The sequence below is a fragment of the Bos javanicus genome, chromosome 24 (assembly GCF_032452875.1).
Source record: "Bos javanicus breed banteng chromosome 24, ARS-OSU_banteng_1.0, whole genome shotgun sequence".
NCBI classification, from domain to species: domain Eukaryota; kingdom Metazoa; phylum Chordata; class Mammalia; order Artiodactyla; family Bovidae; genus Bos; species Bos javanicus.
In genome coordinates this window covers 48,950,946-48,975,592 of record NC_083891.1, presented here as the reverse complement: position 1 = coordinate 48,975,592, position 24,647 = coordinate 48,950,946, and the positions used below count along the sequence as shown (strand labels likewise).

The 24,647-nt window shown below is 38.8% G+C and overlaps 1 protein-coding gene across 9 annotated transcripts in view; it reads left to right on the top strand.

The window, feature by feature from the left end:
- DYM (dymeclin) overlaps positions 1–24,647 on the top strand; it is a 400,415-nt gene that overhangs the window by 101,019 nt on the left and 274,749 nt on the right. For all 9 annotated transcript variants that reach the window (XM_061400135.1, XM_061400133.1, XM_061400128.1 and 6 more), the window contains 2 exons: positions 784–909; positions 2,297–2,439. In XM_061400135.1, the coding sequence (XP_061256119.1) occupies positions 784–909; positions 2,297–2,439 (269 nt within the window). The remainder of the gene's footprint in view (positions 1–783; positions 910–2,296; positions 2,440–24,647) is intronic.

The following is a 24,647-nucleotide window of genomic DNA, read 5'->3' as shown; positions in this document are numbered from 1 at the left end:
TTGATTTTTTTTGGAGCTGTTACTCTTTTTGTTGTGTTGTTGAGATTTTCACTTTCCTGGTCTCACACGTTACTGTTTTGCCTGGTAATTGTGTTTAAAGTTTTGCAATAATTGAAAAAATTTTGATGCATTTGTTCCTGTTCGTGCTCGCTACTCAGCTGAAATTGTTTCCTTTTTATTTGATCTAAGATTTGTTTCTAAAAGGGGTCAATGATTTTTGGAGGACAGTAGTAGTCTTTCATAAAAGAAATGTGTTTAAGAAAACAGGGATAATTTGTTTACTGTTCATATTTTGCTGAACAGGCAGAGTTGGCCTTGAGAACGTACACTCTTAGAGATAGAAAATCTAGAGTTTACCATTGTTCTTATTATAAAGTGAATATCAACTCGGGAAGTCGTTGTCTTCCCTACCCTGTGACTTCTCTTCAGTTTTACAATCTGAATGTTTGTTTCTGTGTTATAACTAAACAGGGATAAAACATAAGGGCTTTAGAGTGGATCTTTGCTGGCAGTTATTCCCATTATACACTAATATGCTTGTCATTCATCAGTAGATGGAACTGGAAAATAAGAAAGTAATAGGATATTTCACCCATTACAAGAACTAATGACAAGGAAAGGTTGCATATTTTTGCTTGACTTAGTTTTTATATTAAGCATATTAGTATTTTTAAAATAATCCAGAAACATTAAATGTTTTATTTTTAAATGTATAGTTTATTTAGAAAAGAGCAATATCTTCCTAAACGATCATTATTCTGCTTTGTTTCTTGTTTTTTTCAGAGATATTACGTATGAAATATCAGTAGAAGCTGTGTCAACAATGGTGGTTTTCCTTTCTTGCCAACTGTTCCACAAGGAAGTTTTGCGACAGAGCATCAGTCACAAGTATTTGATGCGAGGTCGATGGTATGTTTCTCTTTTAAATTTGTCAAGTTCTTTATTGTATTCATCTATAGTTCTTGTCTTGTCCTCTTTTCTTAGTGTTGTTCCGTATCTCCAAACAGACATTTCCTCTGGTTGTTCCATCAGAACTTCAGACCGATCCCACAAGGATGTGCTTTCCTGGCTAAACTAGCCATCCTCCCCACCCCCTTCATCCTCCAGCTTCTTTACCTTCTCTAGTGGTTTCTTTATAGAGTTGAAACTATGAAGTCCTCTTTTTCTTCCTGCTGCGTCATTCTGTGTGTCTTAAGGAGTCATCCAGTCATATTTGTTCACTGAAATTATTTCTAGCTTCCCCTTCCCATTAGCTCCATTGAAACTACTGTACAGTGTATGCCTCATCACCATGTGTTTGGACTTCCCTGGCAGCTGCTTCACTGACCATCCCTCCTCTAATTTAGGCCACAAACATTTATTGTATGCTAGGCGTGTGTTAGGATGTGGCACTGTGCTCCTGAGCACAAGCTTAGAGTCTCCTGGTGAGTGGGGCTAGGAGTAGATAAATATTACACACACACACACACACACACACACACACACACGGACACCTTTGTCTTTCTCACATCCCTCTCGCCACCTTGATTATACCTATGGCACATTCACAGAATCCTTCAGGACTCTTTTGGAACACATTTGAAAATCACTGATAATAGAGATGAAAAGGCCTTAAGCATTGGCTCAAGAGCCTGTTTAAAAGGTTTCTCCAGATTGCAGGAATTGATTCATCACTAATTTATGAACACATTTTCCTTTTAACCTATTTTCTCTCCCTTCTCCTCTCCATCCATTACTGAAAGACAGAGTATTAATATTGAAAAAAAAATGTCTGTATATTATGGACATGTTTTTGTATGCATGCATAGATTGAATGATTTCCTATTTTTTGTTTATTTTTAAAAATGTAAGGTTCAATAATTATTTATATTGGTTATATGTTGAATATTTCGGATATGTTGGGTTAAGTCAAATATTACTGTTCATGTCAGTTTCCGTATTTTTTAACTCTTGCTTTTTCCTACTGATTCTGTTACTACCTCCCTTCAAGTGTCAAGTACTGTATTATATACTGAATTTGTAATATCTCACCTGTTGTACTGACTACAAATAAAGTAACTGAAGCTTAGGAGTTGAAATGATTTGATGAATAACATACAGCATAGTAAGAGGAAAGCCAGAATTCGTTCAACCTGAAGTCTGATCTCAAAGCCCATAATCATCTCTGTTTTGTGACAATGCTAGATTTTCTTTGAATTGTGCTAATCCCTTTTATGTCAATAGATTATCACAATACAGTCAGTTGACTCCCCAAAATATGAGTTTATTTTCTTCTTTTTTTTTTCTTTTTGTGTAGTCTTCCATACACCAGCAAACTTGTGAAAACCTTACTGTATAACTTCATCAGACAGGAAAAGCCGCCTCCTCCAGGAACGCATGTGTTGCCTCAGCAGTCAGATGGGGGAGGACTGCTCTATGGACTGGCATCAGGAGTAGCAAGTAAGTCTTACCAGAATTTGTCAGTTCTGTGGTGTACATAGTAGGTTTTGTCCAATTAGTCATAAGAAATTCTGTTCACTTGGCTGCCAGTACTGTTATATTGCATCTGTGTAGCTGGTTGAATGTGAAATACCGGAAATAGTTTATAGAGTATTTTTTTCATTTGGCGAACTGATTTATACAAGGAAATATATGCAAATCATGTATAGATTGTTTACCTATAAGACAGCATTTTTCAAGAAGAATATAAGCATGCATATTGTATGCATTCTAGCTGTGCACTATAAATACAGTTATGCTCTTGGAAACTTTTTATCACGTACGTTTTATGAGGAAATTGTTCTATTTTAGGGGCTTTCTTGAGTAGATTTTATATGACTAATTAGGTGTAGTTTTTTTTTGTTATACACAATGTTTCCTTTGGTGACAAATTAGCACATTTTGAAGAGGCTTGTAATAAATTCTGAAGTGGCACAAGCATGAATTTTGTCAGATTGGAAGCAAATTTCATTAACTGAAGAATCCTTTCCCATCATCTAGTAAAGCCTCATTTCTGCGTCACAGTGTTTTGACTTAAAAGAGACTAGAAATACCAGAGGACCTGGGTCATGTGAGGTTACGTCAGCTGAACTTGTGCTTTGTTCTGAAGGAGAAACAAAAACTAGGCTGGCACTTTGGCAGTTGTAAGGTCTGCGTGGGTGCTCTTACTTAAGAAACTGTATATGGTCCACTTAATTACACAGTGCAGAGTTCAGCTATCTGAAGGAATTATAAATGGAGCTGAGTTCTGCAGCTGAATTAGGCAGTGACATGTTCTCCACACTAGCCAGGGTGTCAGTTTGATAGGAAAATGGAGTACTGTGTGATAATTTATGAGATGATTAGTCTCAGGAACCTCTTTGGATTGAAAGACCTCTGTTCTAGGTCATCTTCTTTTGACTTCTTTTAGTATTATAAGTTGAATTACATTTGTAATCACTCTTGGCTTTGTCTCTGGTGCTGAGCATGCTGCCTTGACCATCAGATCTGCAGAGGTTCATTCTCTGAGTCACCCCTCTTGTGGCCCTCCTTGTTTCAGATAAGGAGGCTTTCGAGGCTTGCTCTTGTGTGGTCTCTAAAGGCAGCACAGGAAGGGCTTTGTGTGTTCTATGGAAAGGCTTGATTAATCTGTTAGTAGTTTTTTTTTTTTTTTTTGGCCACATGGCATGTGGGATTTTTAGTTCTTCAACCAGGAACTGAACCCGGTTGCTTGGCAGTGAAAGTCCAGAATCCTAACCACTGGACCACTGGGGAATTCCCAGTGTTTTCTCTTTTCAGTCATTAAACTAGTGTTAGTGTTCAAAAGCTGAGTATTTTCTAGTACTATGGTTGGAGGAGATAGTATAAATTCATTAACTGCTTTCTTTGAAACAATGACAATACTTTGCAGTTTTTCAAAGATGTGTGTAGTTCTTGATTTTTTCTTGCAGTTATATGTTATCATAAAGAAAGAAGTCCAGTATGGTATATGATGTCATCTGTACTGGCTGCCAAAAGACTTTTTAATTTCAGATATACTCTGCGTATCAGAAGAAAGTTGCCAGTTTGTCTTGCAAATGTCTATCAAAGTTGGAGTAGATAATCTCTTAAGACTATTTTCACATAATTTTAAATGGTTCTCTGATCTTTTCCCCTACCATTAAGAAGTTTAGTGTTCAGCTAAGGGCATTAAAATGGGCTTAGGATTTTTGTGTGCCTGTAGTGATAAAGCATTTTGCATAGCTTCTTAAGTCTTCTTAAAACTATTCATGTAAAAGTGTAAGTGATGGAGTAATTTATTATTTTACAGTATGTGGCCCAAAAGATTAAAAAAAAAACAACCAAAGGATATTTTTCTTCTAAAAAGCACACTTATGTATTTTGTGCAAAAAAGAAACTGTTAATGAGAGGGAGGTTCAAAAGGGAGGGGATATATGTATACCTTTGACTGATTCATGCTGAGGTTTAACAGAAAACAACAACGTTCTGTAAAGCAATTATCCTTCAATAAAAAAATAAATTAAAAAAAGAACAGTCATAGCCATGTAATTTTGAATTAAGCTACATTCCATGAAAGTCAATCAAGTTGACAAAGGAAATATTTTTAAAATTTATTTGTTTTTAATTGAAGGATAATTGCTTTACAATATTGCATTGGTTTCTACCAAACATCAACATGAATCAGCCATTGATTTACCTTTGTCCCCTCCCACGTGAACATCCCTCCCACTTCCTTCCCCAACCCATTGCTCTAGGTTGTTACCAAACCCCAGTTTGAGTTCCCTCAGTCATACAGCAAATTCCCATTGGCTTTCTTTCTTTTTTTTTCCCCCCCTCAATATTTTATTTTATTTTTTTTTCTTTTCTTAAAAAAATTTTTTTTATTATTATTTTTTTTTACTTTACAATATTGTATTGGTTTTGTCATACATCAACATGCATCTGCCACAGGTGTACACGTGTTCCCCATCCTGAACCCCCTCCCACCTCCCTCCCCATACCATCCCTCAGGGTCATCCCAGTGCACCAGCCCCAAGCTTCCTGTATCCTGCATTGAACCTCGACTGGCGATTCATTTCTTATATGCTATACATGTTTTAATGCCATTCTCCCAAATCATCCACCGCTCCCTCTCCCACAGAGTCCAAAAGACTGTTCTGTACATCTATGTCTCTTTTGCTGTCTCGCATACAGGGTTGTCATTACCATCTTTCTAAATTCCATATATATGTGTTAGTATACTGTATTGGTGTTTTTCTTTCTGGCTTACTTCACTCTGTATAATAGGCTCCAGTTTCATCCACCTCATTAGAACTGATTCAAATGTGTTCTTTTTAATGGCTGAGTAATTCTCCATTGTGTATATGTACCACAGCTTTCTTATCCATTCATCTGCTGATGGACATTTAGGTTGCTTCCACGTCCTGGCTATTATAAACAGTGCTGCGATGAACATTGGGGTACACGTGTCTCTTTCCCTTCTGGTTTCCTCAGTGTGTATGCCCAACAGTGGGATTGCTGGGTTGTATGGCAGTTCTATTTCCAGTTTTTTAAGGAATCTCCACACTGTTCTCCATAGTAGCTGTACTAGTTTGCGTTCCCACCAACAGTGTAAGAGGGTTCCCTTTTCTCCACATCCTCTCCAGCATTTATTGCTTGTAGACTTTTGGATTGCAGCCATTCTGACTGGCATGAAATGGTACCTCATTGTGGTTTTGATTTGCATTTCTCTGATAATGAGTGATGTTGAGCATCTTTTCATGTGTTTGTTAGCCATCTGTATGTCTTCTTTGGAGAAATGTCTGTTTAGTTCTTTGGCCCATTTTTTGATTGGGTCGTTTATTTTTCTGGATTTGAGCAGCAGGAATTGCTTGTATATTTTTGAGATTAGTTGTTTGTCAGTTGCTTCATTTGCTGTTATTTTCTATTTTGAAGGCTGTCTTTTCACCTTGCTTATAGTTTCTTTTGTTGTGCAGAAGCTTTTAATTTTAATTAGATCCCATTTGTTTAGTTGTGCTTTTATTTCCAATATTCTGGGAGGTGGGTCATAGAGGATCCTGCTGTGATGTATGTCAGAGAGTGTTTTGCCTATGTTCTCCTCTAAGAGTTTTATAGTTTCTGGTCTTACATTTAGATCTTTAATCCATTTTGAGTTTATTTTTGTGTATGGTGTTAGAAAGTGTTCTAGTTTCATTCTTTTACAAGTGGTTGACCAGTTTTCCCAGCACCACTTGTTAAAGAGATTGTCTTTTCTCCATTGTATATTCTTGCCTCCTTTGTCAAAGATAAGGTGTCCATAGGTGCGTGGATTTATCTCTAGGCTTTCTATTTTGTTCCATTGATCTATATTTCTGTTTTTGTGCCAGTACCATACTGTCTTGAGGCTGTGGCTCTGTAGTAGAGCTTGAAGTCAGGCAGGTTGATTCCTCCAGTTCCATTCTCTTTTCTCAAGATTGCTTTTGCTATTCGAGGTTTTTTTGTATTTCCATACAAATTGTGAAATTATTTGTTCTAGGTCTGTGAAAAATACCGTTGGTAGCTTGATAGGGATTGCACTGAATCTATAGATTGCCTTGGGTAGTATACTCATTTTCACTATATTGATTCTTCCAATCCATGAACATGGTATATTTCTCCATCTATTAGTGTCCTCTTTGATTTCTTTCATCAGTGTTTTATAGTTTTCTATATATAGGTCTTTAGTTACTTTAGGTAGATATATTCCTAAGTATTTTATTCTTTTTGTTGCAATGGTGAATGGAATTGTTTCCTTAATTTCTCTTTCTGTTTTCTCATTATTAGTGTATAGGAATGCAAGGGATTTCTGTGTGTTGATTTTATATCCTGCAACTTTACTATAGTCATTGATTAGCTCTAGTAATTTTCTGGTGGAGTCTTTAGGGTTTTCTATGTAGAGGATCATGTCATCTGCAAACAGTGAGAGTTTTACTTCTTTTTCAATTTCGATTCCTTTTATTTCTTTTTCTGCTCTGATTGCTGTGGCCAAAACTTCCAAAACGATGTTGAATAGTAGTGGTGAGAGTGGGCACCCTTGTCTTGTTCCTGACTTTAGGGGAAATGCTTTCAGTTTTTCACCATTGAGGATAATGTTTGCTGTGGGTCTGTCATATATAGCTTTTATTATGTTGAGGTATGTTCCTTCTATTCCTGCTTTCTGGAGAGTTTTTATCATAAATGGATGTTGAATTTTGTCAAAGGCTTTCTCTGCATCTCTTGAGATAATCATATGGCTTTTATTCTTCAATTTGTTAATGTGGTGTATTACATTGATTGATTTGTGGATATTGAAGAGTCCTTGCATCCCTGGGATAAAGCCCACTTGGTCATCGTGTATGATCTTTTTAATGTGTTGTTGGATTCTGATTGCTAGAATTTTATTAAGGATTTTTGCATCTATGTTGATTAGTGATATTGGCCTGTAGTTTTCTTTTTTTGTGGCATCTTTGTCAGGTTTTGGTATTAGGGTGATGGTGGCCTCAGAATGAGTTTGGAAGTTTACCTTCCTCTGCAATTTTCTGGAAGAGTTTGAGTAGGATAGGTATCAGCTCTTTTCTAAATTTTTGGTAGAACTCAGCTGTGAAGCCATCTGGACCTGGGCTTTTATTTGCTGGAAGATTTTTGATTACAGTTTCAATTTCCGTGCTTGTGATGGGTCTGTTAAGATTTTCTATTTCTTCCTGGTCGAGTTTTGGAAAGTTGTACTTTTCTAAGAATTTGTCCATTTCTTCCATGTTGTCCATTTTAGTGGCATATAATTACTGATAGTAGTCTCTTATGATCCTTTGTATTTGTGTGTCGTCTGTTGTGATCTCTCCGTTTTCATTTCTAATTTTATTGATTTGATTTTTCTGCCTTTGTTTCTTGATGAGTCTGGCTAATGGTTTGTCAATTTTATTTATCCTTTCAAAAAACCAGCTTTTGGCTTTGTTGATTTTTGCTATGGTCTCCTTTGTTTCTTTTGCATTTATTTCTGCCCTAATTTTTAAGATTTCTTTCCTTCTACTAACCCTGGGGTTCTTCATTTCTTCCTTTTCTAGTTGCTTTAGGTGCAGAGCTAGGTTATTTATTTGACTTTTTTCTTGTTTCTTGAGGTATGCCTGTATTGCTATGAACTTTCCCCTTAGGACTGCTTTTACAGTGTCCCATAGGTTTTGGGTTGTTGTGTTTTCATTTTCATTTGTTCATATGCATATTTTGATTTCTTTTTTGATTTCTTCTGTGATTTGTTGGTTATTCAGCAGTGTGTTGTTCAGCCTCCATATGTTGAAATTTTTAATATTTTTTCTCCTGTAATTGAGATCTAATCTTACTGCATTGTGGTCAGAAAAGATGCTTGGAATGATTTCAATTTTTTTGAATTTACCAAGGCTAGATTTATGGCCCAGGATGTGATCTATCTTGGAGAAGGTTCCATATGCGCTTGAGAAAAAGGTGAAATTCATTGTTTTGGGGTGAAATGTCCTATAGATATCAATTAGGTCTAGCTGGTCTATTGTGTCATTTAAAGTTTGTGTTTCCTTTTTAATTTTCTGTTTAGTTGATCTATCCATAGGTGTAAGTAGGGTATTAAAGTCTCCCACTATTATTGTGTTATTGTTAATTTCCCCTTTCATACTTGTTAGCATTTGTCTTACATATTGCGGTGCTCCTATGTTGGGTGCATATATATTTATAATTGTTATATCTTCTTCTTGGATTGATCCTTTGATCATTACGTAGTGTCCTTCTTTGTCTCTTTTTACAGCCTTTGTTTTAAAGTCTATTTTATCTGATATGAGTATTGCTACTCCTGCTTTCTTTTGATCTCTGTTTGCATGGAAAATCTTTTTCCAGCCCTTCACTTTCAGTCTGTATGTGTCCCCTGTTTTGAGGTGGGTCTCTTGTAGACAACATATATAGGGGTCTTGTTTTTGTATCCATTCAGCCAGTCTTTGTCTTTTGGTTGGGGCATTCAACCCATTTACGTTTAAGGTAATTATTGATAAGTATGATCCCATTGCCATTTACTTTATTGTTTTGGGTTCGAGTTTGTACACCATTTTTGTGTCTCCTGTCTAGAAAATATCCTTTAGCATTTGTTGGAGAGCTGGTTTTGTGGTGCTGAATTCTCTCAGCTTTTGCTTGTCTGTAAAGCTTTTGATTTCTCCTTCATATTTGAATGAGATCCTTGCTGGGTATAGTAATCTGGGCTGTAGGTTATTTTCTTTCATCACTTTAAGTATGTCTTGCCATTCCCTCCTGGCTTGAAGAGTTTCTATTGAAAGATCAGCTGTTATCCTTATGGGAATCCCCTTGTGCGTTATTTGTTGTTTTTCCCTTGCTGCTTTTAATATTTGTACTTTGTGTTTGAGCTTTGTTAATTTGATTAATATGTGTCATGGGGTGTTTCGCCTTGGGTTTATCCTGTTTGGGACTCTCTGGGTTTCTTGGACTTGGGTGATTATTTCCTTCCCCATTTTAGGGAAGTTTTCAACTATTATCTCCTCAAGTATTTTCTCATGGTCTTTCTTTTTGTCTTCTTCTTCTGGGACCCCTATGATTCGAATGTTGTGGTGTTTAGTATTGTCCTGGAAGTCTCTGAGATTGTCCTCATTTCTTTTAATTCATTTTTCTTTTTTCTTCTCTGATTCATTTATTTCTACCATTCTATCTTCTATTTCACTAATCCTATCTTCTGCCTACTATTTGTTGCCTCCAGAGTGTTTTTGATCTCATTTATTGCATTATTCATTATATATTGACTCTTTTTTATTTCTTCTAGGTCCTTGTTAAACCTTTCTTGCATTTCCTCAATCCTTGTCTCCAGGCTTATTTATCTGTGATTCCATTTTTATTTCAAGATTTTGGATCATTTTCACAGTCATTATTCGGAATTCTTTATCAGGTAGATTCCCTATCTCTTCCTCTTTTGTTTGGTTTGGTGGGCATTTATCCTGTTGCTTTACCTGCTGGGTATTCCTCTGTCTCTTCATCTTGTTTATATTGCTGAGTTTGGGGTGGCCTTTCTGTATTCTGGCAGTTTGTGGAGTTCTCTTTATTATGGAGTTTCCTCACTGTGGATGGGGTTGTATCGATGGCTTGTCGAGGTTTCTTGGTTAGGGAAGCTTGTGTTGGTGTTCCGGTGGGTGGAGCTGGATTTCTTCTCTCTGGAGTGCAATGAAGTGTCTAGTAACGAGTTATGTCAATGGATTTGGAGTAACTTTGGGCAGCCTGTATATTGAAGCTCAGGGCTGTGTTCCTGTGTTGCTGGAGAATTTGCGTGGTGTGTCTTGCTCTGGAACTTGTTGGCCCTTGGGTGGTGCTTGGTTTCAGTGTAGGTATGGAAGCATTTGATGAGCTCCTGTCGATTAATGTTCCCTGGAGTCAGGTGTTCTATGATATTCTCAGGATTTGGACTTAAGCCTCTTGCTTCTGGTTTTCAGTCTTATTTTTACAGTAGTCTCAAGACTTCTCCTTCTATACAGCACCATTGATAAAACATCTAGGTTAAAGATGAAAAGTTTCTCCACAGTGAGGGACACCCAGAGAGGTTCACAGAGTTACATGGAGAAGAGAAGAGGGAGGAGGGAGTTAGAGGTGACCCGAATGAGATGAGGTGAAATCAAAAGAGGAGAGAGAAAGCTAGCCAGTAATCACTTCCTTATGTGTGCTCCACAGTCTGGACCACTCAGAGATGTTCATGGAGTTATACAGAGAAGAGAAGAGGGAGAAAGGAGACAGAGGTGGCCAGGAGGATAAAAGGGAGGAATGAAAAGGAGAGAGACAGATCCAGTCAGTAATCAGTTCCCTAAGTGTCCTCCACCATCTGGAATACACAGAGATTCAGAGAGTTGGGTAGAGAAGAGAACGGGGAGGGAGGAGACAGAGGTGACCTAGTGGAGAGAAAGGAGAGTCCAAAGGGGAAGAGAACAGTCAAGCCAGTAATCTCGCTCCCAAGTAAAAATAGGTACTGAAGATTGGGTTCTTAAAGGTACAAAATTGATAACAAATACCAAAAAGCAAAGATTAAAATTCTAGAGTAGAGGTTGGATTATCAAAAATACAGTATTAAAAGAAGAAAAAAAAGTCCCAAAAGTTATTAAAAATATATATATATATAAAGTGTGCTTTAAAAAAGTCTTTTTTTTTTTTGAAAAGTAATAGTAGGTTATAAAAATGAAAATTAAAGGAGTAATAGAGGACTTAAACATTTTTTTAAAGTTAAAAAAAAGAAAAGAAAAAAGGAAAAAGAAAAGAATGATCATAAAAATAGTAAAAATATATCTAGGACTTTCTCTGTTGTTGTTGTGGGCAGTGTGGGGTCAGTTCATTTTCGGATAGTTTCTTGGTCCGGCTTGTATTTCTCAAGATCTATAGGCCCCTTCCTGTGTAGTCGGTACTAACTACAGGGCTTTTATCTATTGCACCTGTCACTTCCAAGGCGGTTCCCTCGGTTTTAGCTTCTGTTTGCTGGTCTCCTCAGTGTCTGATTTCTGCCCTGACACAAGGGGGCAGTGGTGGACACTTTTTTAGGCTCACAGTCGCGCTGTGGAGAGAGGGGAACGCTGCAAACAAATAACACTGGCGTGTGCTGGCAGTGCCTCAGCCACACTGGGCCTGCCCTCGCTCACGGCCAGTGCACCCTTCCTGCCCACACATCTCAGGCTCTAGGTTGCTCCTCCAGAACCGTCCGAGACCGGCCCTGGGCTGCATGCACCTCCCAGGTCTAAGCCGCCCAGGTTCAGGCACTCGGGTAGTCCTCAGAGGCTCAGACTCCGTTGGGCCTGTGTTTTGTGCCCTTCCCAGCTCCGAGCAGCTCGGGTGATGAGGTGTTTGGCGAGCGTGGTCACTGCGCCTCTCCCATCCCTGCCGCTCGGTTTTCTGGGTGTACAACCCGCGCACCTTCTCAGGCAGATGACTGTCCAGAACCCCAAGAAGTCTTAGTAAGCAAAGAAGCCTGCTTGCAGTTTGGTAGATGATGTCTCTCTGGGGCTGCAATTGCCCCCTTTCGGCTCTGGCTGCCTGTCACCAGAGGGGGATGGTCTGCAGCCGGCTAGTTCTGTTCCGCCCTTTGTTCTATGCGCGGGCCTGGTGGTGTCTTAGGGCTTTTCGCGTGGTAGCTATCCCACAGTCTGGTTTGCTAGCCCAAATTAGTTCACTCTGATTACCCTCGGGGGCATTCAGGCCCGATCCTTACTCTAAGCAATGCAGCCCGCGCCTCCCTGCCCAGCCCCCGCTTGCTAGTGGCGGGCACAGGTGTCTGCACTGCTTCTCCGCTTGGGGGAGTTACCGTTGGGCTCGTAATCTGTGGGTTTTAATTATTTACTTATTTTTCCTCCCTAGTATGTTGCCCTCTGTGCTTCCAAGGCTCGGCACAGACTCTGCAGTGAGAGTGCTTTCTGTTGTTTGGAAACTTCTCTCTTTTTAAGACTCCCTTCCCGGGATGGAGCTCCTTCCCTACCTCTTTTGTCTCTATTTTTGTCTTTTATATTTTTTCTACCTCCTTTCGAAGACAGTGGGCTGCTTTTCTGGGTGCCCGATGTCCTCTGCCGGCAATCGGAAGTTTTTTTGTGGATTTTACTCAGCGTTTAAATGTTCTTTTGATGAATTTGTGGGGGAGAAAGTGATCTCCCGGTCCTATTCCTCCACCATCTTAGGACCGCCGCCCCCCATTGACTTTCTGTTTTACATTTGGTAATGTATGTTTCCATGTTACTCTCTCCATACCTCCCACCCTCTCCTTCCTCCCCTTCAGGCTGTGTTGGTAAGTCTGTTGTCAATGTCTGTGTCTTCGTACTACTACTACTACTACTACTAAATCACTTCAGTCGTGTCCGACTCTGTGTGACCCCATAGACGGCAGGCTCCCCCGTCCCTGGGATTCTCCAGGCAAGAACACTGGAGTGGGCTGCCATCTCCTTCTCCCATGTATGAAAGTGAAAAGTGAAAGTGAAGTCGCTCAGTCGAATCTGACTCTTAGTGACCCCATGGACTGCAGCCCACCAGGCTCCTCCATCCACGGGATTTTCCAGGCAAGAGTGCTGGAGTAGGGTGCCATTGCCTTCTCCCGTGTCTTCATAGCTGCTCTGCAAATAGGCTTATCAGTACCTACCATCTTTCTAAATTCTTTCTAAATTCTAAATCTAAACAATATATGATATTTGTGTTTCTGATTTATTTTACTCTGTATAATAGCTCTAGGTTCAGCCACCTCATTAGGACTGACTCAGATGCATTCCTTTTTATGGCTGAGTAATATTCCAGTACTTTGGCCACCTCATGTGAAGAGTTGACTCATTGGAAAAGACTCTGATGCTGGGAGGGATTGGGGGCAGGAGGAGAAGGGGACGACAGAGGATGAGATGGCTGGATGGCATCACTGACTCGATGGATATGAGTTTGAGTGAACTCCAGGAGATGGTGGACAGGGAGGCCTGGCGTGCTGCGATACATGGGGTCGCAAAGAGTCAGACACAACTGAGTAACTGAACTGAACTGAATATTCCATTGTATATATATACCACAGCTTCTTTATCCATTCCTCTGTCAATGGACATCTGGGTTGCTTCTGTGTCTTAGGTATTATAAATAGAGCTGCATTAGGGAACATGTGTCTTTTTCACTTTTGGTTTCCTCAGGATACATGCCTAGTAGTGGGATCGCTGGGTCTTATGCTTGTTTTATTCCTAGTTTTTTAAGAAATCTCCGTACTGTTCTCCATAGTGGCTGTATCAGTTTACATTCCCACAAACAGTAAAAGAGAGTTCTCTTTTCTCCACATCCTCTCCAGCATTTATTGTTTGTAGACTTTTTGTGATGGCCGTTCTGACTGGTATGAGATGATACCTATTGTGGTTTTGATTTTCATTTCTCTAATAATGAGTTGAAGTTGAGCATCTTTTCATGTGTTTGTTAGCCATCTGTATGTCTTTGGAGAAATGTCTGTTTAGGTCTTTCGTTTACTTTTTGATTGGGTTGTTTGTTTTTCTGGGATTGATTTATATGAGCTGTTTTGAAATTAACTCTTTGTCAGTTGTTTCATTTGCTATTATTTTTTTCCCATTCTGAGGGTTATTTTTTTGTTTATAGTTTCTTGTGCTGTGCAGAATCTTTTAAGTTTAATTAGGCCCCATTTGTTTAGTTTTGTTTTTATTTCCATTGCTCTAGGAGGTGGGTCATGGAGGATCTTGCTGTGGTTTGTGTCACAGAGTGTTTTGTCTATGTTTTCCTCTAAGAGTTGACAAAGGAAGTTTGACTTTAGTTGTGTCATCTTTTGGTTTGATGATCTTTTGGTTGGTCGTTAAGGAATTTTCTTTAATATTAGCTTGAGAAAGATACGATTTGGAAGGTCCTCACCAAAAAAAAAAAAAAAAAAAGCGAGAGATTCTAAAGCCAAATATAAATTGTAAACCCTTTTGGATTATATTCATTTTCATTGGGATTAAATTTTTCCTGGATTTAGAAAGCATTTCCTTTCATAGCAGGATATGTATGGTTTCCTTAAATTATTTCCTTTGAATTAGGGTGCCTTATTTCAAAGAACACAACAGTTTTCGACAGTGAGGTTTTTGTTGTAATTGGAAAGGAAGAAGAGACTCTTTTTGTTAGAACTGGGGTCCAGAGGAGTAGTGAGCCATACATCTGGACCTTCAAAGAGTTAGGGAGGGCCCTCTCCAGTTTGTTCTCAATTTTTCCAGATTTATATTTGATTGTTTCCCAGACTTTAACAGAAACTCTGCTGCTTTTTACATGCCCGACTTTCTTCCTTTTTTATACTTTTGCTTGGGTTATCTTTCTAATCTAGAATCCTACTTCTTCCTCTCTCTGCTGTTAAGTTTTCTGACCCTCCATCCTTTAAGATCCATCTCAAGTACCACCTGCTCCACAAAAGACTTCCTTGTCTACCTCGCAGCTAGATGTGGATTTTCCTGAGGCACTTAACACTCTGCTTTGTCTTATGATCACCAGGTTCAAGCCTCATTCTCTCTCCTTTGGTTCTACATACAATAAAACTTCACAGTTTACAGAGCGACTTTTATGTATCTCACTTTATTCTCATAGCAACCTTGTGAAATAAATGGTTTTACTTTTTTAATACAGTTGGTAAAAAGCTGTTCCTAGTTATTAAATTATTTGTCTAAGATCACATAGCAAAGAGATCATGTTGGTTTGCACTTTAGCTCTGTTCCTTTGACTCTTGACCTTTGCTGTCTGGCCTTTTTTTGTTTTTTCATTTTTCCCCATTTAAAAAAAAATTTCAATTGAAGTATAGTTGATTTTGGGGCTTCCCTGGTAGCTCAGCTAGTAAAGAATCTGCCTGTAATGCAAGAGACCCTGGTTTGATTTCTGGGTTGGAAAGATACCCTGGAGAAGAGATAGGCTACCCACTGCAGTATTCTTGGGCTTCCTTGTTGGCTCAGATGGTACAGAATCTGCCTGCAGTGTGGGAGACCTGGGTTCAATTCCTGGATTTGGACTATCCCCTGGAGGAGGGCGTGGCAACCCACTCCAGTTTCTTGCCTGGAGAATCCCTTGGACAGAGGAGCCTGGCGGGCTACAGTCCATGGGATGGCAAAGAGTAGGACACAACTGAGCAACTAAGCAGATTCCCACTCTTTTTAAGATACTTTTCCTATATAGGTCCTTACTGTTTTGGTCTTCCATTGTCACCACTTGAGTTCTGAGTGTATAAGCTGCTTCCTGACTTACATGAGGGTGTTCACTGCAGCAGAGCACCTTATATTTGTAGACTGTCAGTAAATACTTGTATGTAATTAAATACCAAAAGCTAATACTTATCTACCTCAGGACCAGGAGCTGACTGTGGCTCAGATCATGAACTCCTTATTGCAAAATTCAGACTTAAATTGAAGAAAGTAGGGAAAACCTTGCCTGGAAAATCCCATGGATGGAGGAGCCTGGTGGGCTGCTGTCCATGAGTTTGCTAAGAGTCGGACACGACTGAGCGACTTCACTTTCACTTTTCACTTCCATGCATTGGAGAAGGAAATGGCAACCCACTCCAGTGTTCTTGCCTGGAGAACCCCAGGGACGGGGGAGCCTGGTGGGCTGCCGTCTATGGGGTCGCATAGAGTCAGACATGACTGAAGTGACTTAGCAGCAGCAGCAGCAGCAGCAGGGAAAACCACTAGACCATTCAGGTGTGACCTAAATCACATCCGTTACGATTATACAGTGGAAGTGAGAAATAGATTTAAGGGACTAGATCTGATAGATAGAGTGCCTGATGAACTATGGATGGAGATTTGTGACATTGTACAGGAGACAGGGATCAAGACCATCCCCAAGGAAAAGAAATGCAAAAAAGCAAAATGGCTGTCTGAGGAGGCCTTACAAATAGCTATGACAAGAAGAGACGCGAAAAGCAAAGGAGAAAAGGAAAGATACAGGCATCTTAATGCTGAGTTCCAAAGAGTAGCAAGGAGAGATAAGAAAGCCTTCCTCAGTGATCAGTGCAAAGAAATAGAGGAAAACAATAGAATGGGAAAAACTAGAAATCTCTTCAAGAAAATTAGAGATACCAAGGGAACAGTTCATACAAAGATGGGCTCAATAAAGGACAGAAATGGTATGGACCTAACAGAAGCAGAAGATATTAAGAAGAGGTAGCAAGAATACACAGAAGAACTATACAAAAAAAAAGCTTCATGACTCAGATAATCACAATGATGTGATCACTCACCTAGAGCCAAACATCCTGGAATGTGAAGTCAAGTGGGCCTTAGGAAGCATCACTATGAACAAAGCTAGTGGAGGTGATGCAGTTCTAGTTGAGCTATTTCAAATCCTAAAAGATGATGCTGTGAAAGTGCTGCACTCAATATGCCAGCAAATTTGGAAAACTCAGCAGTGGCCCCAGGACTGGAAAAGGTCAGTTTTCATTCCAGTCCCAAAAGAAGGCAATGCCAAAGAATGCTCAAACGACTGCACAATTGCACTCATCTCACATGCTAGTAAAGTAATGCTCAAAATTCTCCAAGCCAGGCTTCAGTAATATGTGAACCGTGAACTTCCAGATGTTCAAGCTGGTTTTAGAAAAGGCAGAGGAACCAGAGATCAAATTGCCAACATCCTCTGGATCATGGAAAAAGCAAGAGATTTCCAGAAAAACATCTATTTCTGCTTTACTGACTATGCCAAAGCCTTTGATTGTGTGGACCACCACAAACTGTAGGAAATTCTGAAAGAGATGGGAATACTAGACCACCTGACCTGCCTCTTGAGAAATCTGTATGCAGGTCAGGAAGCAACAGTTAGAACTGGACATGGAACAACAGACTGGTTCCAAATAGGAAAAGGAGTATGTCCAGGCTGTATATTGTCACTGTGCTTATTTAACTTATATGCAGAGTACATCATGAGAAACGGCTGGGCTGGATGAAGCACAAGCTGGAATCAAGATGACCAGGAGAAATATCAATAACCTCACATATGCAGGTGACACCACTCTTATGGCAGAAAGTGAAGAAGAACTAAAGAGCCTCTTGATGAAAGTGAAAGTGAAAAAGTTGGCTTACAGCTTAACATTCAGAAAACAAAGATCATGGCATCCAGTCTGATCACTTCATGGCAAACAGATGGGGAAACAGTGGAAACAGTGTCAGACTTAATTTTTGGGGGCTCCAAAATCACTGCAGATAGTGACAGCAACCATGAAATAAAAAGATGCTTACTCCTTGGAAGAAAAGTTATGACCAACCTAGACAGCATATTCAAAAGCAGAGACATTACTTTGCCAACAAAGGTCCCTCTAGTCAAAGCTATGGTTTTTCCAGTGGCCATGTATGGATGTGAGAGTTGGACTATAAAGAAAGCTGAGTGCCGAAGAATTGATGCTTTTGAACTGTGGCGTTGGAGAAGACTCTTGAGAGTCCCTTGGACTGCAAGGAGATCCAACCAGTCCATCCTAAAGGAAATCAGCCCTGAATGTTCATTGGAAGGACTGATGTTGAAGCTGAAACTCCAATACTTTGGCCACCTAATGGGAAGAGCCGACTCGTTTGAAAAGTCCCTGATGCTGGGAAAGATTGAAGGCAAGAGGAGAAGGAGACAACTTAGCATGAGATGGTTGGATGGCATCCCCGACTCAATGGACATGAGTTTGAGTAAACTCTGGGAGTTGGTGATGGACAGGGAGGCCTGGCGTGCTGCAGGCCATGGGGTCGCAAAGAGTTGGACACAACTGAGCAACTCAGCTGAACTGAACACTCAAGGTAAATGTAAACTCAGTTATATAACATGTCTATCATTTATTGAAGACTTATGTTTGCCCATCATTTTAATAGTTAATTTGGTTGTTCAGTTGCTAAGTAGTGTCCAGCTCTTTGTGACAGTGTAGACTGCAGCACACCAGGCTTCACTGTCCTTCACTGTCTCCCGGAGTTTACTCAAACTCATGTCCATTGAGTTGGTGATGCAATCCAACCATTGTATCCTCTTTTGTCCTCTTCTCCTCCCGCCTTCTGTCTTTCCCAGCATCAGGGTCTTTTTCAATGAGTAAGTTCTTTGCATCAGGTGGCCAAAGTATTGGAGCTTCAGCTTCAGCATCACTCCTTCCAATGAATATTTGAGATTGATTTTCCTTTAGGATTGGCTGGTTTGATACCCTGCAGTCAAAGGCACTCTCAAGAGTCTTCTCTAGGCACAGTTTGAAAGCATCAAATTTACATACATGATTTTACCTACTTGTTGTTTAGTATTTTCTTTTTTTAACACTTTATTGTGGAAAATTTAAACAGACTATTTATGCATAACCCATCTTCAAGACTTATCAACATTTTGCTTTTTTTCCCCCACTTTTGAAAAGCTTTCTTTGAAAATAAGCTCACACACATATATATAATAATTCCAAAAATAAACTCCCCAAATTATCAGTATATACCTTTAACCAGACTGATTTATTGTTGACATTTTAATCTGATTTATTTTGTATTTGTATTCCTCTCCACCCTCTATTCTACACACACATACTCACACAAGTTTTTTTTTTTAACCATTTGAAGATAAATTATATGCATCATGGCCCTTTACTCCTAAATACTTGAATGTGTATTTTTTAAAAGGGGATGTCTCTATTTTTTAAAAAAATTGAAGTATAGTTATTTTATAGTGTTGTTAGTTTCAAATGTACAGCAAAGTGATTCAGTTATTCATATATATACACATATATATATTTCACAGTATATTAAAAGATAATTGAGTGTGGTTTCCTGTGCTACATAACAGTAGGTTCTTGTTTTTTACCTATTTACATATAGTTTGTATATGTTAATCCTAAACTCCTAATTTATCTCCCCATCCCCTTTGGTAACCATAAGTTTGTTTTCTGTATCTGTGAGTCTCTTTTTGTTTCATAAATAAGTTCATTTGTATCTTTTTTTGTTTGTTTAGATTTCACAAATAAGCTATATAATATGATATTTGTCTTTTTCTGTCTTACTTCACTTAGTATGGTAATCTCTTAGGTCCATCCATGTTGCTAGAAGTGCCATCATTTCATTCATTTTTTATGGCTGAGTAATATTCTGTTTTGTATTTGTGTATGTATATATATATATGAAAGTGAAAGTGTTAGTCATTCAGTCATGTCCAACTCTTTGTGACCCCATGGACTGTAGCCTGCTAGGCTCCTCTGTCCGTGGAATTCTCCAGGTAAGAATACTGGAGTGGGTAGGCAATCCCTTCTCCAGGGAATCTTTTCAACCCAGGGATTGAACCCAGGTCTCCTGCATTGCAGGCAGATTATTTATTGTTTGAGCCACCAGGGTAGCCCTACGTGTGTGTGTGTGTGTGTGTGTGTGTGTGTGTGTGTATAGACCAAATCTTCTTTATCCACTTATCTGTGGATACTTAGATTGCTTCCATGTCTTGACTTCCGTAAACAGTGCCGCTTTGAACATTGAAGCGCGTGTATTGCATGTATCTTATACTATGAATTAGAACTTTTGCTTTGACGGATACAAAGCCCAGGAGTGGGATGCAGAATCTTATAGTAGTTCTATTTTTAGTTTTCTATGGAACCTCCATACTATTCACTGTAGTGGCTATACCAATTTACGTTCCCACCAGGAGTGTAGGAGGTTCTTTTTTCTCCACACCCTCTCCAGAATCTGTTTGTAGACTTTTTGGTGAAGGCTATTCTGACTGGTTTGAGTTGATGATTCATTTTAGTTTTGCTTTACATTTCTGTAATAATTAGTGATGTTGAGCATCTTTTCTGCCTGTTGTTCATGTGAATGTCTTCTTTGGAGAAATGTCTGTTAGTTCTTCTGCTTGTTTTTTGATTGGGTTTTTATTGTTTTGTTTTGTTTTTTGAGTTGTATGAGCTGTTTGTGTATTGTGGAAGTTAAGTCCTTGTCAGTCACATTGTTTGCAAATATTTTCTCCCAGTCTTTTGTTTTGTTTATGTTTTCCTTTGCTATGCAAAAGCTTTTAAGTTTGATTAGATCCCGTTTGTTTATTTTTACTTTTATTTCTTTTGCCTTGGGAGACTGACCAAAGAAAACATTGGTAAGATTTACGTCAGAGAACGTTTTGCCTGTGTTTTCTTCTAGGAGTTTTATGGTGTGTTGGATTATATTTAAGTCTTTAAGCCATTTTGGGTTTATTTTTGTATATGATCTGAGGGAGTGTTCGACTTCCCTGCTGGCTCAGATGGTAAAGCGTCTGCCTACAGTGCGAGAGACCCGGGTTCAATCCCTGGGTCTGGAAGATCTGGAGAAGGGAATGGCAACCCACTCCAGTATTCTTGCCTGGAAAATCCCATTGACAGAGGAGCCTGGTAGGCTATAGTCCATGGGGTCGCAAAGAGTTGGACATGACTGAGCAACTTCACTTACACTTTCTGACTTCATTGATTTACATGTGACTGTCCAGATTTCCAGCATCACTTACTGAAGAGACTGTCTTTTCTCCATTTTATATTCTTGCCTCCTTCATTGAATATTAATTGACTATAGGTGTGTGGATTTATTTCTGGGCTGTCATTCATATTTTTGTTTCTGTGCCAATACCATGCTGTATTGATGACTGTAGCTTTGTAGTGTTATCTGAAGTCTGAATGTGTTATGCCTCCAGCTTTATGTGTTCTTTTCCTCAGGATTGCTTTGGCAATTCTGGGTCTTTTGTGGTTCCACATAAATTTTAGGATTATTTGCTCCAGTTTGGTGAAAGATGTCATGGGTAATTTGATAGGGATCACATTAAGTCTGTATATTGCTTTGGTTAATACGTATGCCCTTTTTTCTGTTTAACTATTGGTCCTGAGGTATTGGTCTTGGTAGTGAGTGCTTGGATGATGTTTGATTACCACTAGTAAGTTTATTCGGAGAAGGCAATGGTACCCCACTCCAGTACTCTTGCCTGGAAAATCCCATGGACGGAGGAACCTGATGGGCTGCAGTCCATGGGGTCGCTACGAGTTGGACATGACTGAGCGACTTCACTTTTTTCTTTTCACTTTCATGCATTGGAGAAGGAGATGGCAACCCACTCCAGTGTTCTTGCCTGGAGAATCCCAGGGATAGAGGAGCCTGGTGGGCTGCCGTCTATGAGGTCACACAGAGTCGGACACGACTGAAGTGACTTAGCAGCAGCAGCAGCAGCAGTAAGTTTATTGCAGTGAATGAGAGTAATGAAAATTAGCTTCTATGAATTCTGTTCTTTTTTTCTCTTTTTATTTTTTAAATTATGAAAGTTTGATAACACATTTATAGGAGACTTGGAAAATACAGAACAAAGTTACATATAGTTCCATTCTATATTACAATTATTTTCAGTAGATAAGTTGATTTTTAATTGGAGTTTTAATGTCAAACTCCTAAAAGTTAGTAGAATGAATATACAGAAAAGTATAAGAATATAGTAGATCTGAAAAGCACCTAGCTCAGATGGTAAAGAATCTGCTTGTAATACAGAAGACGTGGGTTTGATCCCTGGGTCAGGACAATCCCCTTGAGAAGGGAATGACTACCCACTCCAGTGTTCTTTCCTGGAGAATTTTATGGACCGAGGAGCCTTGTAGACTGCAGTCCATGGGGTCGCAAAGAGTCGGACATGACAGAGCGACTAATACACACAAATACAATTTTCACACAGCAGTAGGGTACAAATTCTATTTAAGTTCCCATAGATTATGAACTCGGAGACACTGGATCATATCCAGGGACTTATAAACAAGATGCAAAAATCTCATGGTCTAAAGGTATCAAAATCATACAGAGTCTATTCTCTTATCACTGTGGAATTAAGTTGGAAATCAATATCAAAAGATATTTGAAAGTAACTCACATATTTTTAAGTGCAGTGACATTACCAGGAGAGATCTTTGACTTAGCCATTGAAAACCTCAATAAGGTTAGAAAACTGAAAAAACAAATTTTGTTCTTTGTTTAAAAAGAATAATTTTTTTTAATAATGTGATTTATTTATTTTTCTGGAAGTGGTCAGAGTGAATTATATATTAATATGTTACTTTATCTAGTAATATCTATAATACATGCAGACAAACTTTTATTCATAGTTTTGGAGTACAAAATTACACTCTGGTCCCTTTCTAGTGCCTGAATTTGTTCTGCTGGGACCCCATCATGGCAGATAATTGAGTCAATACTATTAACTACTGGGGAATGTGTTGTTTTGAGGCATCTCTAATGGGTTTGACTGGCCCTTTCCTTTTGTATTACCTTACTTTCTCTTCTTGCTCTCTGTAGTTGATGAGGTCTAGTTTATTAGGATTGGTTGAGTCTGACGGTACGGTACTACAGCATGAAATAAGTTGGAACTCCAAATTCCCTGATTCTGGACACTGTATTTTCTTATTCATCTAGAGTAACTGCCCATTAACTGTTTTGGCAGATAGCATTCAGTTGTTAATGGCTTTATTATTAATTTTATTATCTAAGTATTTTCCATATGTAACTTTTATGTCCTATTCCCCTTCAGGTTTTATATATACAGGTACAGACCTTTCAGTGTATCTATCTCAGATATAATTTTGTTAGTGTAATGTCATCCATAGCTCCAGCCAGTGCATAAGATTTACTCTAATTTGAGCCCTGGATTGTCATTAGACAAATATTAATATTTTGGGGCTTCCAGCTTTATTCAGAGTTAGGTGCTAGACATCATATTGAGAGGATTGATACATTCTAATTCCAGTGTGGAAAGCAGAGTGTTTATGTAGGTGGCATGTGTAAAATAACAGAGAATATTAATATAACTAGGGATTTTGTGGCTGTTCTGTGTAGACGAGATCTCATTTCCTGGGTTCCCAGTGAAAATTTGCTTTGAGGGCAGTAAGTAGTGTGGTTTTCCCAGATAGCAGAGTTTTAAAGTGGATTCCTACAGTTTCCCCTGACTTTTAGGACTGACGCACAAGGATCTTCAGGAAGCTGGACCTTGTAGTCCCCCAGTGGCAGAAAGTGCTGAGCGAGCCTTTTGTGAGTTCAGATGAGGCCCCCTTTTCTCCTATATCTCCTCTGTTTGGATTGTACCACAGGGACCTCTCCGTTGCTCTTTCTCTTCTCTCATTCCTGAAAGTCCTTGTGGATAAGGGTGGATTTCCAGAGTTTGATATGGAGAATTGGGTTATTTGGGATGGAGCCCCAGCTTAGCATGGTCCTTAGACAAGTTCTTTAACTCTTTGTATCTCATTATTCTAGTTATAAAGCTGAAAAATAAGGGGTTTTGTATTAGGTTGTTGTTATTGTGAAGAGTAAGTGAGATACTGTATATCCAATTTTAAAACTATACAACCAATTTTAAAACTATACAACATCCCTCCTCAGGTAAATGACTCTTGTTATGTGTACTGAAACTCTGCAGTTGCTTGCTAATCAAAATAAAAATAATTTAAAAGAAAATATATTAAACAGGTGACATCAAGTGACTGAAAAGTCTCTTAACAAATTTATATAAGACAGTTAAAAAATCTGAGAGACTATTTTATCTTGTCTGCTCAAGCCTTAAAATTTAGGTAAAAAATGTTTTGAAATACTGAATATACCAGTCATATTTTTGCTTATTCTCCAACTCACTTTTCATTTTATGTGGTGCAAAATTTGGCTAATGACAGTCAGAAAGGAACATCTGATTGTTAAATAGATGTTGCCCACAAGAGATTTCTCCTTGCTTCCTAAATGAACTTGCCTTGACAACAGTCACTATGGTACTATTTCTTACTCATTAGTTTTTCATAAGATTATATTTTCTTTTTAATATTTTGTGTATAAACTTAGCCAAAAATTTTAGTAAAGATAAAATGCTGACCCACCCTGAATTGTAATAAATATTTTAAATGTTCAACTAGTCCAAGATATCTTAGTTAGTTGGTAAGACAACTGATTCTTGATGGTTACTTTAATCTGTAAGCAAACCACCTTACACTGTTAGAGATGTTTTACAAAACATATGAATGAAGACTTTTACCTGTGTGACTTGTTATGTGATGGAGCAGGGTATATGGTGGTAACATTTTGTCAGATCACCGACTCAATGGACATAAGTTTGAGCAAGCTCTGGGAGTTAGTGATGGACAAGGAAGCCTGGCATGCTGCAGTTCATGGGATCGCAAAGAGTCGGGCATGACTGAGTGACTGAACTGAGTGACTGCTGTAACAAAATACCATAGACTGTGTGGCTTGAACAGCAGATATTTATTTCTCAACAGT